The following is a 16081-nucleotide window of genomic DNA, read 5'->3' on the forward strand; positions in this document are numbered from 1 at the left end:
TGTTGCACCAGAATGTTTGAATTGTGGTTCGAAGTTTTTAGCTTGATCAGTGAAAAGTGCTAATGTGAGGCAGAAAATGCAGTCGGAGTACGTGGCTGGTTCGTTTAACGAAGTAGGTGTAATCAGTTGTGACGCTGCCACCCAGCTTGGCGTGTCCTGTCTCGCCTTTGATCCTGAAGAAGACCTACTTTGGGCATCTACATTTGAAGTACGTCTGTTTTCACACCTTTATCACTATTAAATGTCCACTAGGGTCATGTTAGTTCGTACTATGGAGCAAATCTAGAGAAATACACTTCGTTTCAAGCTCACACTGACTCCGTTAGGCAGTTGCTACCACTACAAGCTGGAGTGGTCAGTATGTCACCATCAGAGCTGAGAATGACGGCTAGAACTGGTCTACGTTGTTTTGCATACAAGTTAGTGGGTTGAATATTTAATGTATAGTTGTAAGCATTGCCTCAGAGGCTCAAAATGTATACGCTGATGGGTGACTTACTGTAGGTCAATTGCAATCTGTGACCTTGGTCAGTTTCAAAGTCAACAGTTGAGAACAGGACGGGGAGCTCTAACCCAGAATCAATACATGTAGGTATAATTCAAAATTACAGAATTGTATAAAGAATCTTCAAGAAAAGGTTCAATTAAGCCTCTACCAATGATAAAACTTTGTTAAATACTTGAAATCACAGGTCTAAGTTAAATTTTTCAGCCAATACTTTGACGATACATTATACGATACATGTAATACAGACTAGAAATTACTTCATAATGTGACAAGATATTGTACAGAAAACAAATGAGTGATGTTACCAAGTGCTCAAGAACTTTGCCACAAATGATTTTTATTGTTCATGTACCAAACCCCTGTACAACTAGGAGAATGATATTTTCAGTAGCCTGTATGTGCTGCAGCGTTGCTTATGGATGACAAAGGAATTTAACCATGGTTTGAACTTGGTTTATACGGTTGATTCACGCTCCATTGCGGGATGCTTATGGGCTCCTGGTGTTTGCATGCATGACACACACTACACTACACACGGATGAAAACAACAGACGTGCTATGAAGTGGCTTGATTTTTTACAGGGACAATAGTAAATCTGGTGAACTGCAGTGTATTGTGGGTGATCAAGATGCTTCAAAAGTTTTGATCGGATATCAAGAAAACAAATTAGCAACATTTGATCTCACAAAGACCACCATTGTTCAGGAGGTATGTATTCACTAGTCTAGTAAATATTGTGTACAGGTTCTACTATATGTTGTACACATAATGTACTAAAGAAAGTTGCTCTGTAAGAGGTTGGTCATGTATAGTATTATTAAGAAAATTTAACCATCTCAAAGTTGCAAATGATTACCAGTAGTGTGTTGCATTAACTGGATAGAAACATCCCAAATATAATACACAACACACGCACACACAGGAGGTAACGTACAAGTTTATACTAATTAGATTTGCACCCCCATATATATATAGGAGACATTTTGCGTACCCCTACACAAAATATCTCCTATATGTAGAGGAGTGCTTGTACTGAAATAGCGTACCCCTACGCCAAGCAGCATCCCTCTATACTATAGGAGAAATTTTACGTAGGGTACGTAAAATGTCTCCTGTATATATATTATAGGAGAAATTTTGCACGCCTTATGCAAAATGTCTCTTGTCTCCCATATCATAGTAACTGTATATTAGAGATCATGAAGATTTGGGGTTTTTCTGGTAAATCTCATCCCAAAACCATCCTTACAATACCTTCATGGCACCTTGACAGTATTGGTTAGTAGTAATCAAGCCTATAGTATGTCTTCAAATTGACTCCTGATACTTCTATATGAAGTTTTTTGTTTCTATTCAACAGATGTTTCTGCTAATGCCTTCAGCCATAAGTTGACCAATGGTACTATTATGCTACGGGCTTGATTTATTCACTATTCAACTTTGCTTTGGCCTGAAATGTGCCCTTTCACCAATCGCAACAGCTATAGTGTATGCATCGTGAATTTATCTCTCCCTTGTACCCTGCTATTGGTGATACAATAAGATAGAAACAAACAGAATGCTGATATAAAACTGTGATGCTAATGCAATGCTTATTGTATGACGAAAAGTGTTAAAGACTTAATCTTTAACCCTGAATGCTACTATAGTGGCTCTAAACAAACGATCTTGTAGTATATCCGTATGCTTCAATGTACAGAGATGGGATAACGTTTAATGGAATCCTTGATGAACAAGTACACAACAATTTTTGGAATTTTCAACTAGAGTAGGGACCATAGCACATCGAGAAAAAGTACTGAAATAAGCTGGAGTAGTGCACAATATTAAATCACAGTAAAACAATAAGAAGTATTTTATCCCTACTGTACTCAAGATACCATAGCGGAAATGCACAGTAGGGATATAACACTTCTTATTGTTTTACTGTGATGTACAGTGTAATATCGTGCACTACTCCAGCTTGTTTCAGTACTTTTCCTCGATGTGCTATGGTCCCTACTCTAGTTGAAAATTAAAAATTTTTTTGTGTACTTGTTTGTTAATTTTTTTTTGTAAATAATTATCATGACTGGCGAACCCATGCATACTGCATCTGAAATGGCGCTGTGCGCCCCAGCTACGTACAGTTAACGTCTGGAAAAAGTGAAGTATCTGTTGTGAGCTATGTTCAACCCATTACACAGCTTAAATTCTGTAGCAACTTGTTGAAAGCATTTCGGGTCGATCTGAAGGCTTGTTTGCGCTTAGTTTTGGCTAACCAATACTGCCTCAATTTGTGGGATTTGCTGTCCATCTACTTGAGGCATAATATATTGATAACTGACGGTGTAGCAGCAATACTGGGTCCCGTTAGGACTCTAACATAAGAATATACTGCTGCAGGTTTTGCTGCCATAGACATTAAAGGACTACAGAATTAAGTGCGGAGTGTTGTCGGCCTGCAGAGGTGTTGATAACCATAAAGTGTTGCATCAGTCTGAGGTGCTGTACCACCTTTTGCTGCTGTGATCTTTTACTTTGGTGGTGTTGGTTATAACGAGTGTAACTAATCCTTAAAATGTGGTCACAACCCCTTGACACACAGTCCTACAGAGCAAAAGGTGGTGTTACAATGCATCATTATGTGTAATAGAATAGATGTAATCATAGCTCCCTGACATAAGGTGTTGCAGAACTAAAGGTGTGTTGCAATGCATCATTTTGGGGCATTATAGAATAGATGCAATCGTAGCTCCCTGACACATGGTGCTACAGAACTAAAAGGGGTGTCGCAGTGCATCATTTTGGGGGTGTTACTAAAGAGGTGCAATCGTAGCTCCCTGACACATGGTGAAAGGATGTTGCAACATATCATTTTGGGGTGTTATACAATAGGCAGCACCCATGAGTGTGGCCGTAACCCTGTTTTGCTTTCATAGAGTGCAGTCACACACCCTATTACTTTTCCAGTTAAACAGGAGTGTTACAAGTATACCCAAATTTTAACAGTGTAGGGATTCCCACACATTTGGCATGAAACACATCTTCATAACATCCCTGGATTTGTATCGTTGTTTGCATTTGCAGTGGATTTGTATAGGTAATCACACACATTTGAGTGCAATTTTGGCTGTTACGAGTACAATTATTCCATAATTGCACGAAAATGCGTGTGATTGCCTACTAATCACATAGTGACCACCCTTCATGGTTTGTAGTACACATCTATCCAGTTCTATGTGGCCATTAACTTCTACCAGGTGATTGCATCATCCTTCTTTGTATTACATCATTTGTTATTGCACTTAAAAGGCTTCGCGTGTCAGCAATTCTGATTGGCTACTCAAAATGTCTACATATGTTGCACTTAAAAGGCTTCTATTGTCAGCTTCTTTGATTGGCTATTCATTATATCTCTTTCTTGTTGTACTTAAAAGGCTTCTGTTATTCTGCTATTTTATTGGCTACTTTACAGTGCAATTACAGAAACAAGGCCATGTGATTTGGGATTAATTGCACTCCTACTGTTGAGACTAATGTATGGCAAATTAAATCACTATGTGATTAGATATGTAAATGTGCTTTAAATCTCACTGTTATGTCCTAATTCCTTCAAATTCTTTACTCTTTGAGGAAACAGAGTCATCTGGCCTGCTTCAAAGCATTCTAAAATATGCTGCCACATCAAACTCTGCTTCCATACTTTGCTGGCAGGATCATTTCCATGCCACAATGAGGTGGCTACTGTAGTAGCATCATCACCTTGCTCTTACATCTTCTTACAGGTAATTGTTGCACCAAGAGTTAATAATAGTGGAGGGAGAGTGTCTAACACTGTATAGGCCTGTATAAAATGATCTACTGCTGCCATTCTCTCTGTCTCTCTGTCTGTGTCTCCCTGTCTGTGTGTGTCTCTCTGTCTGTGTGTCTCTGTCTGTCTGTCTGTGTCTCTCTCTTTGTTGTGTGTGTGTCTCTCTCTGTGTCTGTCCCTCTCTGTTTGTCTCTCTCTGTTTGTGTGTGTCTCTGTCTCTGTGTCTCTGTCTCTCTCTCTGTGTCTCCCTGTCTGTGTGTGTCACTCTGTCTGTGTGTGTGTGTGTGTGTGTGTGTGTGTGTGTGTGTGTGTGTGTGTGTGTGTGTGTGTGTGTGTGTGTGTGTGTGTGTGTGTGTGTGTGTCTAACACGGTAAGCATGGTTACATCACCAAGCTTGTTTCAGTACTTTTTATTGATGTGCTATGGTCCCTACTCTAGTTGAAAATTCCAAATTTTTTTGTGTACTTGTTTGTTAACTTTTTTGTAAATAATATTTATTATGACTGGTGAACCCACCACACATACCACACCAAAAGAAAGAAATGGCACTATGTGCACCAGCTACATGTATATCAATTATCGTCTGAAAAGTGAAGTATCCATTATGCTTATAGATGCACCGATAATTGGCTCACTGATCGGATCAGTTGTTGATATGGTAATTTCTACCATATTGATAATCGCACTGATATTACTACTGATAGTTAGTATGGCAAAAAATACTATTATTTGCAATGCAGTATTAATTTACATGTAAAAGCCTTCTTTTCTTGCTCAGTATACAAACAGATAGAAATCCTATATGTAGCACTATACAATGAGAAAAACCATACGAGTGCACATGCAAGCAATACTGCCTTGTCTGGGAAGAGGGAGGCTGGTTTTTGGGTGATGTTTTTTCATGGGACACGCCCACACCTTTGTGGTTCCTACTATACAGTACTATCGTACTGTATGATGAGGACACTTTGAATAAATTTTGTGTACCCTACGCAAAATTTCTCCTATATTATATAGGAGACATTTCGCGTACCCTACGTAATATTTCTCCTATAATATATGGGAAACATTTTGTGTAGGGTGCACTAAATTTCTCCTATAATATATGGGAATTAAACATTTTGCGTACCCTACACAAAATTTCTCCTATAGTATAGAGGGATACTGCTTGGCGTAGGGGTACGCTATTTCAGTACAAGCACTCCTCTACATATAGAAGATATTTTGTGTAGGGTATGCAAAATTACTCCTATATATATATATATATATGGGAGTGCAAATCTAATTAGTGTAATTTTATCTTTACCACACACACACACACACACACACACACACACACACACACACACACACACACACACACACACACACACACACACACACACACACACACGCGCGCACACACACACACACATACACACTCACTTGTCAATGTGTTATGTACTCTTGACACTTAACTTTTTGAACATTATCATAGCAATCTGGTTATCATTGTTTAGGTGGACACAGAAGCTAGTCCTGCCATTCTCAGGCAGAGTGAGACGTTCACATGTGTGGGTGACACATCTGGGAATGTTGTTTTACTGGACCCTCACACACTCCAACAACAACACAACATCCATCAACACTCCACTACAGTGGCTGATATGGTGGTCGCTGGGCACATCATTGCTACTTGTGGATACCCTCTCAACATGTAAGACTACCTACAACTTTCTTTTCTTGAAGAATGTTCCCTCCTGTGTACATATTACTAATAGTTTAGTGCTTATATGTTATACAGTAGACATGTTGGCACTTGTTTTTTGCTCTAAAAGAGAATTTCCTCTTTCAGATGTATGAATGTAGGGAACCAGTCATGTTGGGATCTGTTATTATGGAAGTTTTCAGTATTTCAGAGAGTTTGTTTGCATTGTATTTTTTGTACGTATCTGGAGTGTTAACTACATTGTGTGTTCTGACAGGTTTGGTCATGATGGACGGTTAGCATTATATGATGTCAGAGCAATGAGGTCACTTCGTCCACTGTCCACGATGTGTCTTCCTTCAATCTTGCGTCATGTTCCCTCCATGGGTTCCACCATACTAGTATTGTCCCAGGTATTGTGTTGTGTTGTGTGTGTGTGAGAGAGAGAGGCAGTATAGCCAAGCAGTGGCCTGTTAATTGAAAAGTCCCGGGTTCAATGCCCATTGTTGTTGTTTTCTTGAGTAAGAAACTTTACTCACATTGCTCCAGTCTACCCAGCTGTATAATGGGGACCTGGTGGCCCGGTGTCAACTGGGGAGAGGAAATGGGGGAAGGAGCCCACCCAGCTGTAGTACCTGGTGTCAACTGGGGAAACAGCCCACCTGGTGTTAACTGCAAATACCAATTGTCCATGTCTCACATAGTGGGTGAAGGTCCAGGTGGGACCTCGGGTACCCACAGCTTCACGTGTGAGGCATGGCACGTACAGCCTCCTGCGGGTTACCAGCCCTGCCCCAGGAGGACTTTCCTGCACCAACTGAGCCTGACTCATACAGTAGTGCACAGGTGTCCAGTGCTGGGCAGGTGTGACCATGCTAGCACAGCAGCTGGGCTTTGCTCGTGTGTGTGTGTGTGTGTGTCCTGTTTTTAAGGGGGTGATTAAAGAAGTTTTAGATTCCAGCTAGCTACACCTCCCTAGGAAATTTCATAAACATTTCATGAGGTAGCTACTTTAATTCACAGTGGGGATTGTAAAGGAAACCATCATACTCTGTACCATTTTGAAGAGTAGGTATAGTTGTAAATTTGAGGAGATGAGTGGCAAGCAGTTTCCAAGGTTTATCTGCTGTAATATTGCATGCACACACTACTGTATATTACAACTACACCTGTATGTGTTTTCCCTACTAATACAATGCATCCATTACATGTTTGTATCTTTTAGGCTGGAGAGTTCCAATTGGTGCACATGGGTGGTCTGGTGACTCCGACCACTATGCATCTTTACCAGATCAACACAGAGACACTTCCTTGCTACACAGCAGACATCAGTCTCTCTGGCCAAGTGTTAGTGTTTGGTGATGCTGGAGGGTTTATCCATAACTGGAGTAATGTTACATCAACTGATGAAGAGGTTGTGTTGAATCCTTACTCCAATCCTACTGTATTTCCTGATCAGGTAATTCCAATATTTAGTGCATATTTATATTACTTTAAATGCAATCCCTGTTACTGCTTAGTAATTAGTAAAGATTGTATTTTTACATATTTATTTCGTTAAGATTTCTATTAAATTTGTGTAATTGTATTTATATTTTCATTTATTTATTATTTATAGGTAGAAGCAGTTCCATATATGGACTTTAATAATCCAGATTTAGGAGCACCCTTGTCTGCAGCTCCTCTGACATTGATACCTAACAGATCTCTGCTTTCTGATTGGCCGATCAAAAACTCAAAATTTGTTTCACGGTAAGACCCTTCCTTACATGTATGTTGACATATAGCTGTGTAAAGTAATGAAAACTCAATGGACTCTTTTCCGGTTTTTTAAAAGAAAGTGCAGTACACTGTTACATAGGAAAATAACTGGATAATCATTTTTGTTATTATTTGTAAAAAAATAATTTCCTTAGATGCATTTTTAAGAGTATGTTTTAAGCAATTTTTGGTACTTCTGTAGCCAGCCAGAGCCGATATCATCAGAGATATTGGATAATATGAAGATGGTGCAGTTTGTGGGGTATGCCCCCAAGCCGGCCAACCTTCTCTCCAACCAGTGCCCCTACCAGTTAAGCAGGTACAACTACAAGAAAACAACTGAACCTGAATCACCAATGATGAGAGGTTGAGAGAGATTAGAGGTGTAATCCTTTACCGTAACTTCTTTTTCCTAGCTGATAATCCTTTGTCAATTGTTCCTAAGCCATACAGACGTGTGGAGATCAAGTATTCAAAGATGGGCATTGAAGGGTTTGATTTTCAACATTATAACAAGACAAGTTTTGCTGGCCTGGAGATACACATACCAAACGCGTACTGCAATGCCATGTTACAGGTGAATATTGTGATTGTTGGTTTTAGGTTATGGAAAGAATATACTACTGCAGGTTTTGTACTTTCTTGAGCCTGTGTGTTGCTCACTTAGAAGTCACAAGTGTTCTCGTGAATTCTGTCTTGCATGTGAACTCAATTTCTTGTTCAGAATGTTGGAACAATGTCAGGGAGAGAACTGTCAGGCAAGCAATTTTCTGCGAACTTTCCGTACTATCCGAGAGGCCTCAGCACTTGGTTTAGTTATGAGTGATGTAAAGTGTCAGCAGGTGGATCTTGGCAAAATTATCCAACAATGGACCAGCTTTGTACTGCAACAACTACACCAGGTCTGTCCATATAGATACTGTACTAATGTTGTACATGTAAATCATTGTATACATTTGCATACGTGTGTGCGTATGTGTGGTGTAAGGTGATAGCAGTCAGGCAGGGCAAGGTCCCAGGTTAAATTTCCAGAAATTTAGCTCACATTTCTCCATTTTTGTATAATGAGGATCTTGAAACCAAATATCAACTGTCCTTGTCTTGTGTAGCTGGTATAATACAGCTGTATAAGAGGATCTTTTTTTATTATTATTATTTATTTATTTATTAAGGCTTTACAGCACAAGTGCTGAAGGTCTGTAGGACACCTGGTCCTACAGCCTGTTTAAAGTTGTTACAGATCTTGGTTGTCTACTTCCTTCCCTGGGTTATGTACCAGTACTGCTTCTTTTCAGGAGGAAATACCCTCACAATTGCTGATTATTTTTTTATGCACTGTGTGTACTGTATATGTTGACAAGAATTAGGAAAGTATCTCTTTTACACAGGAGATAGTTTCTAACAAGTCCACCAACTCATCGTCGATCCTTCATGACATGTTTGCTACTGATGTACAGATGGAGAACGTGTGTAGTAGGTGTGGCAAGCACTTCAGTCGTACCACCAGTGAAATGAACTTTCCTTTGATCTACCCTTCATCCTCATCACCACCCTCACAGACGTTGTCACTGGCTAGTTTGATTCCAGAGAGTTTATGTCGCAAACAGCAAACGCACATGTGGTGTGATGAGTGTGCACGTTACAGACCAACGGTGAGTGGCTTGGGGAAGATTTCTAGAAATGTGTGGGTGAATTTGTTGCAAATTATTCAAGCGAAAAAGATTCATTACATCGCACTCCTCCTACTGTAATAAATGGAAATACAGCATTTTGCTGCGACGTTGCATAGTTGTTATATGTGCTTTCCCTTGTACAGTAAAAATCAACATGTGCGATGCATTTGATATTATTTCTTCTACAGAAAGAGACACGGCAGATTGTAAATCTTCCTTACACACTTTGTCTAACTTGTCAAGTTGACAGTGATGAATCACACCATTTTTGGTCTACCCAAAGGTACAGTACCACATACATGTACAATTCTGTAGTGGTATGAAATGTTGTTTTTCTGTAGTACACTTCCTCTCTCATTGTATATTCGAATTGATGGAGAGGAGCTTGTTGTGTTGGAGGACACTTGCAATGACAATCAAGATGGCACTAGCCCCACCCCTAAAGTAAGATGTTGCACAATGGAACAACCTCTTTATAGCCAGGGGTGTGATCCATTTTGAAATTAATATCTTTTAGAAGCAAGCATGAACTTGAGGGGTTTGTTGACCTACATTAAGAAATCAAGGTCCACATTGCAAATCCTTTAATGTCATGTACAGGTACTAGTACAGTGTAATACAGTAGTAGTTAGTGGGATTAGAGAAATAAAAAACTACACCTCCTGAAGATGTATATACTGTACTAGTGGACTAGTATATTGTAACTGCAGGTGTAGATGACTTCTTAGTTTCACTGCTTTTTATTTCTATGATTCCTAGTTTTTGCTTGTGTATGTATAGACCCTTTTCAGGTAAGCTGCTGCCATAGAAACATCCGCCATTTTGGAGTACAACCTGTTTTGAAACCCTGGTAGCATGGGGGAAAGCATACATTTAACCAGTTTGTTGTGGAATGCAGAAGAAGCTCTACTTCCTGGGTATTGTTTTACACTTACGTATAGAAAGCAACGCTACCATAGTTGCAAAACAGGTTGTACTCCAAGATGGCGGATGTTGCTATGGCAGCAGCTCACCTGAAAATGGTCTATATATAGTGTATGTATACGCACAAAATGTACTTTTTTGTGATTCATGTCATGTTCTTAGTTTGGAAGGCTTAGTAGGCAGAAACAATCATGTACTGCTACAATATAATTCTATTTTTGTCAGAAATCTGCCATTTATGATCTTGTGTCAGTGGTGGGTCATGTCAAAGATACCACAATGGATGACAGTGATGATGGAGGGAATTTAGTAGCTCACATCAGAGTCAGTCCATCTTATCACCTTAGGAAAGAGGTGCGTGGATAATATGAGTCCTCCTGTAGTGACTGTTCAATTAGAGTGTTAGTGTGGTAGTAGGTGTATGTTGTATTAGAGTGGTTTGCATCAATTGAAATACATGTACTTTCTCTTCAACCCTAGAACCATGAGAAATATGCAACTTTTGAAAATTTACTTTAATATTCCAATCACAATTGCTTATACAAGTATTTCCATATTAAGGCCAACGTTACACAGAGACACTACATTATGTTCTTTGCTTCTTTAGGGCAAGGAATATACTCAGTGGTACATGTTCAATGACTTTGCTGTACAGCAAATATCAGAGGTTTGGTGTGCATTATTAGGAATTGATCTCAATAGTGCATGTTGTGGTGTAGCCAGAAGCAGCTACAGTTGACCTGCGGTGGTATACCCCTTGTGTGTTGATGTATGCACAGCGTGGACTGAATTTGCTGTTCCCTGAAGATTCATTGAAAGGTACAGTAAATTTATCTGTGTAGCATGTTAGAACATCTTATTGGAACCTCAGTTATCCGGATTCTCGGTTAACCAACTATGGAAATGACTGCTCTATTAGAGTAGTGACTGTTCTATTAGGGTAGTTGAATAATAACTGATATTTTTACCAGTGTTCTGTATAGGAACTTATGGACCACCCCTGGTTCCAAGGGGTTCGGATAACTGAGGTTCCACTGTATTTAGTGTTGCAGTGACACGTATACTATACTACGTGTACATTTTTTATTTTCTATGCAGTCAGTAACAGTGTATTTGAACCGGCCTCTAGATATCATATACATATGGGGGGGGGGGGCTGTTGGGACAACTAAAAGTATTGTATGTGACTCTTATTAAGGTTGAGTAGCCATAGATTACGGTGGTCCCTCTATTACTGTACCCTGAGTGTTTTCAGATAATCGAAAGGTTCAAAGCCCATTTATTTATACCCTGTAATACTCTAATAGAACACACACTTTAGACAAAATACTCTAATAGAACAGTCACATCCACAGTTTGAATAATTGATGGCTGGATAATAGAGGGACCAGTGTAGTCAAGTCTAAATATTAATTAGACATTGAAACACAGAGTTCTAAGGAATTTAGTACAGCACTCCCAGCCATCAATTATCCAAACATTCTGTTACCTGAATTGTAGAAATTACTGTTCTATTAGAGTATTTTGATGAAGGTGTACGTTCTATTAAGTATTTGAACGGAGTTCTGTATATACATGTAACTGAATAGGCTTCTGTTATCTGAACTTTTCAATTTACTGAACTCACCTAGGGCCCAATCAGTTTGGATAATGGAGGGATCACTGTAACCTGGGTGCCCTCGTTTTGCTTGGGCACTACTACAGGGCCTAAGGGTTTCTAAATTCCATGGAACCCTGTGTTTTGATGTCTAAATTATTTAGACCACAGCTCATTGTTGTACCTTCACAGCTGCTTGTGACATGAGAAATCTAGCATTGAGTAGTGAACAAGCCCATTATAATTACTTGGCACTTGCTATCCAGTTCAATGGCCATGTGTTGCCATTGTTACAGGTGCGTAATTGCCATATTTTGTATCCCCCCAGTGATGGGGATATAAACAAGGGATCTACAGGATTTAGATACTTGTAAGTAACTCAAGTATTTCATCTTGAGACAGTACACAACTGCTCTAATAGAGCAATCGGTTCATTAAAATAATAATGGTTGTTCAGGTGGTAAATCACAGCAGTGTAGTAGACAAAATAAATCATAATTGCTGACTCTTTCAAAGCTGGTTTGTTGAGATACACAGTTTGGATTAACTGCTCTAATAGAACATATACCCGTATCAAAATACTTTAATTGAACAGTTATCTCACTAATAAGGGTGTAATGTATATAATGTCTTTTGTTTATAGTTGTGTACCAATTGGATTCATCAGTACTCATGACTGATAAACTACGTCGGACATCTTCTAATGTTGTACAGAGCCCACTAACGTTCACACCACTACAAATACATGAGGGACTTCCCCGTAAAGGTGATGTTGTCGCCATTGATGCTGAATTTGTAACTCTTAATCAGGTCAGAAATATTTGTAAGATACTGTCAATGTTTGATGAATTTTTATGTTGTAGGAAGAAGCAGAACTTCGAAGTGATGGTACACACTTAACAGTTAAACCTTCTCAACTGAGCGTTGCTCGAGTGAGCGTGGTTCGAGGTGAAGGAACACTAGAAGGCACTCCCTTCATTGATGACTATATTTCAACTTCAGAGCAAGTATAGTTTATAAATTACTACAGTGTATTTTCATGACTTACATGCATACTCCAAAGGTGGTCGATTATTTGACTCGGTTTTCTGGTATCAAGCCAGGTGACTTGGATGCACATATGAGCTCAAAGCATCTTACTACGTTGAAGGACACTTACTTGAAGCTTTTGTACCTTGTTGATGCTGGGGTGTGTTTTGTTGGGCATGGATTAAAGAAGGACTTTCGTGTGATCAATATTAAAGTGCCATCAAGCCAAGTATTGGATACTGTTGAGCTATTTTATCTTCCTAACCACAGATATATTTCATTGAAATTCTTAGCATGGTTCTTTCTAGGTAAGTAAAAAAAAAGTCGAACTCCTGTGTTGGGGTTGTCATGCCTCACCAGTCATTTTAATATTTGCCATTTCAGGGATGACGATTCAAGGAGGCTCACATGACAGTGTGGAGGATGCTCGTACTGCCTTGTTGTTATATCGCAAGTACCAACAGTTAACATCCAAAGGAGACCTTGCTGGTCACTTGAGAAAACTATATGATACTGGCAGAGAACGACAGTGGAAAGTACCTGGACAGTAATTCCACTGTAATGCTTTACAAATTTCATGCTGTATATTTTTGAATACATAATTATAAACCTTCATGTTTCTTTGTAAAATGCTTAATGAATGTTGGTTATGTTCTAAAACAGATAAAGAGAAACAGGAGCACCTATAGACATAAGATAATGTACATTATTAGTGATGCTACACTGGTGATGTTTCTGGGAGACCACACCAACAATTATATCCTTATGTTTCATGGGGCCTAGTTAGGTAAGATAATGAGGCAGCATTGCTAGTTAATCTTGCTTGCTCACGAAGTTGTAGAGACTTCAACAGAACAAGTTAGTGTGCAGAAAAGAAATACAAGACAGTTTCAATTCCCATCAAGTTTCAACCAGCGGGTGAGGTGTGCTGACGAATGACCTGGTTATAAACATGCATGTATGAAGCTCCATTTCTAAAATGAAGTATACTATACAGTTTATGATATGCAACTCAGGGTTGAGACAAATAGTTTGAAGCTTCGTTTGGTTTCATAACATTCATATGCTATTTTACCTGACCAAAGTTTCATTACCATGGATACTAACAAGTTAAACCAGTTGCACAAGTATTGTCACTCCTTGTAGAAGCTGCCATTTGCATATTTTTTTGGTTACAGTTTAAACAATGGTTAACCTGGAGTTATAACAAAGTGTAGGAGTTTGTGCTACAGTGTACACCCTAATAACCATCAGTTTTGTTCATTTATTGTTGACGTGACATTTTGTAACAAAGCTTCAGTAACATTTTCAAAAGAAGCTTCAGAGGATGTATTTGTACATTCGTTCCAATCCTAATGCACATTAAAAGTATCACACAATGAATAAATCATAATTGATGAATACAAAATTTGCTGCAGTACAAGCTGTGCAGTCTTGAAAGAATACAAACTTCTTGTGGTTGTCCTCACACTTGTTACACTCACATATCACAGCACATGCGCAAGTCAACAGAAAATCTTCGTTCATAATTGTCAAACAGTCCGAATAGCACATCTCTCCTGCAAGTCATTTCATTGGACACATATTTTATCATGCTCAAATCTAGTAAAGGTTTCTTCTTACTGTGCTTACACAGAAGTGCGACTGATGGCGCTCCATCTTGACTGGTCTCTTGAATGTATGACTCTAAATCTAAATGTGGACCAACATGAATTATTTGTTGAACTCCAAAACAGTCGATATCTAATCCAAAAGCTTTTGTAACAATTACAAATTGTAATGACGACTGTTTTGTAAACCTTTCAATAATGGTTTTCTTGACTATCGGTTGTACATATCCACCAGCAGCCAGGTCTGGGGCATCAGGAGGGTCCAGTAAACTTGATCCTAGTTTATGCTTGAAGTAAAGATATAAATTTGCACAGTGGTCATCTGTCTGGCAATATATCAGTGTTCTGGTGTAATGAGACTGTTCCTTCTTCAGCTTCTCAGCTATCGGCTCTAGCACATCTTCAAGTTTGCTAACTGACGTGATAACAAACATAACGTTGCTCCTACATGGTGGAATAGATAAGGTAACTTCATTTCTGAGCCCAAATAAATATGACATTTCTATCCAGAGAGAAGGGGTAGCTGTATTAGTTAGTACTAGCATGTTGACTGATTTTGGTAACAGGGTTCTTAATTCTCCAATTTTTTGTAATTCCCACTGAAATCTTTCTGCCCTACAGGAACACACAATAGAACTCAGACATCAATGAGTCATATATGTACAGTGGAAACTGTCTAAGCCGGTCACCTTTGGGCCAAGATTTCTTGGCCTTAATAGGCAGGTGGCTGCTTTAGACAGATAAATTAGTGTATAAACTTATTCTCACTAGGGGATTTAAAGCTGGTCTTTTTAAAGAGGTGGCCTTTCTATACAGGTGGCCGCTAAGACAGGTTCCACTGTACATACCACAATTTGATTGTATCAGCTTCATCAATGACAATTGTTTTTAGGTTATGTACATAAACATCACTTAGTAACATTTTCTGCCATCATTTATGCCTCATGAAAACTTCAGCAGTGAAATACATATTCACCTTCTGTGACACCCAGCTTCAACTCTTCATCAGTTTGGTCCTTAGTTGTGTAACACGCCTTCAGTCCTTTAGAACAAAGATCAGTTACCTATAAACACAAGATATTAACACCAGCAATTTGTTTTAGATTGCCTGACTCTTAACAACGTCATTATGAGGAGTCTTCCGGAGTGCCCATTTGCTTGTGTTGCAGAGACAACGAAGCGTAATACGTGGTCTCCATGCTAGCTGGTAAGTCTAGCATAGCGAACACGTCATGATCACGTTGTTGCATTAATCCATTCACCACAGCATGTTGTTCTATAGTAACTGGATTGTGTTTTAATTGTTGGAACGCTCTAGTAGTTACAGTTTGTGATTTTGCCACGAGTTCTGCCACTTCTGCAGTATACCTTACAGGACCGCACATGTGCTTCCCACAATAGACGATATGCACACTTTATTACTCGAACGAAAAATGATCAATTAAGCGTAGACGGCGCAAAACTCAACGGTACCTTAAAAGCGGAAGTCCCATACAAA

At 39.1% G+C, this 16081-nt stretch overlaps 2 protein-coding genes across 4 annotated transcripts; one reads left to right on the forward strand and one right to left on the reverse strand.

Moving 5' to 3' along the window:
• The first annotated feature begins 7 nt into the window (after window positions 1–7).
• On the forward strand, window positions 8–13647 carry LOC136267909 (PAN2-PAN3 deadenylation complex catalytic subunit PAN2-like). Of its 2 annotated transcripts, XM_066063091.1 has the most exons (21): window positions 50–98; window positions 146–208; window positions 253–419; window positions 1091–1217; window positions 5802–5998; window positions 6267–6402; window positions 7215–7448; window positions 7608–7741; window positions 7953–8116; window positions 8167–8327; window positions 8380–8652; window positions 9139–9402; window positions 9612–9706; window positions 9765–9867; window positions 10573–10701; window positions 10955–11014; window positions 11067–11166; window positions 12588–12754; window positions 12808–12951; window positions 13008–13281; window positions 13358–13647. In XM_066063091.1, exons 3-21 carry the CDS (start codon window positions 361–363, stop codon window positions 13522–13524), a joined length of 2988 nt encoding a protein of 995 aa, XP_065919163.1. In that variant the 5' UTR covers window positions 50–98; window positions 146–208; window positions 253–360; the 3' UTR covers window positions 13525–13647. The 2 variants fall into 2 exon arrangements, with proteins under 2 accessions (XP_065919162.1, XP_065919163.1); XM_066063090.1 differs by having other exon boundaries at window positions 8–208.
• Window positions 13648–14101: 454 nt separating this feature from the next.
• On the reverse strand, window positions 14102–15981 carry LOC136268746 (putative ATP-dependent DNA helicase Q1). Of its 2 annotated transcripts, none has more exons than XR_010707114.1 (3): window positions 15697–15981; window positions 15560–15647; window positions 14102–15198 (listed from the first exon to the last, which is right to left on the reverse strand). XR_010707114.1 is itself a non-coding variant. In XM_066064207.1 (3 exons), exons 1-3 carry the CDS (start codon window positions 15709–15711, stop codon window positions 14454–14456), a joined length of 843 nt encoding a protein of 280 aa, XP_065920279.1. In that variant the 5' UTR covers window positions 15712–15981; the 3' UTR covers window positions 14102–14453. The 2 variants fall into 2 exon arrangements, 1 of the variants encoding a protein (XP_065920279.1); XM_066064207.1 differs by having other exon boundaries at window positions 14102–15193.
• Window positions 15982–16081: the final 100 nt, after the last annotated feature.

This window comes from Dysidea avara, chromosome 10 (assembly GCF_963678975.1).
Source record: "Dysidea avara chromosome 10, odDysAvar1.4, whole genome shotgun sequence".
In the NCBI taxonomy this organism is placed as follows: Eukaryota; Metazoa; Porifera; class Demospongiae; order Dictyoceratida; family Dysideidae; genus Dysidea; species Dysidea avara.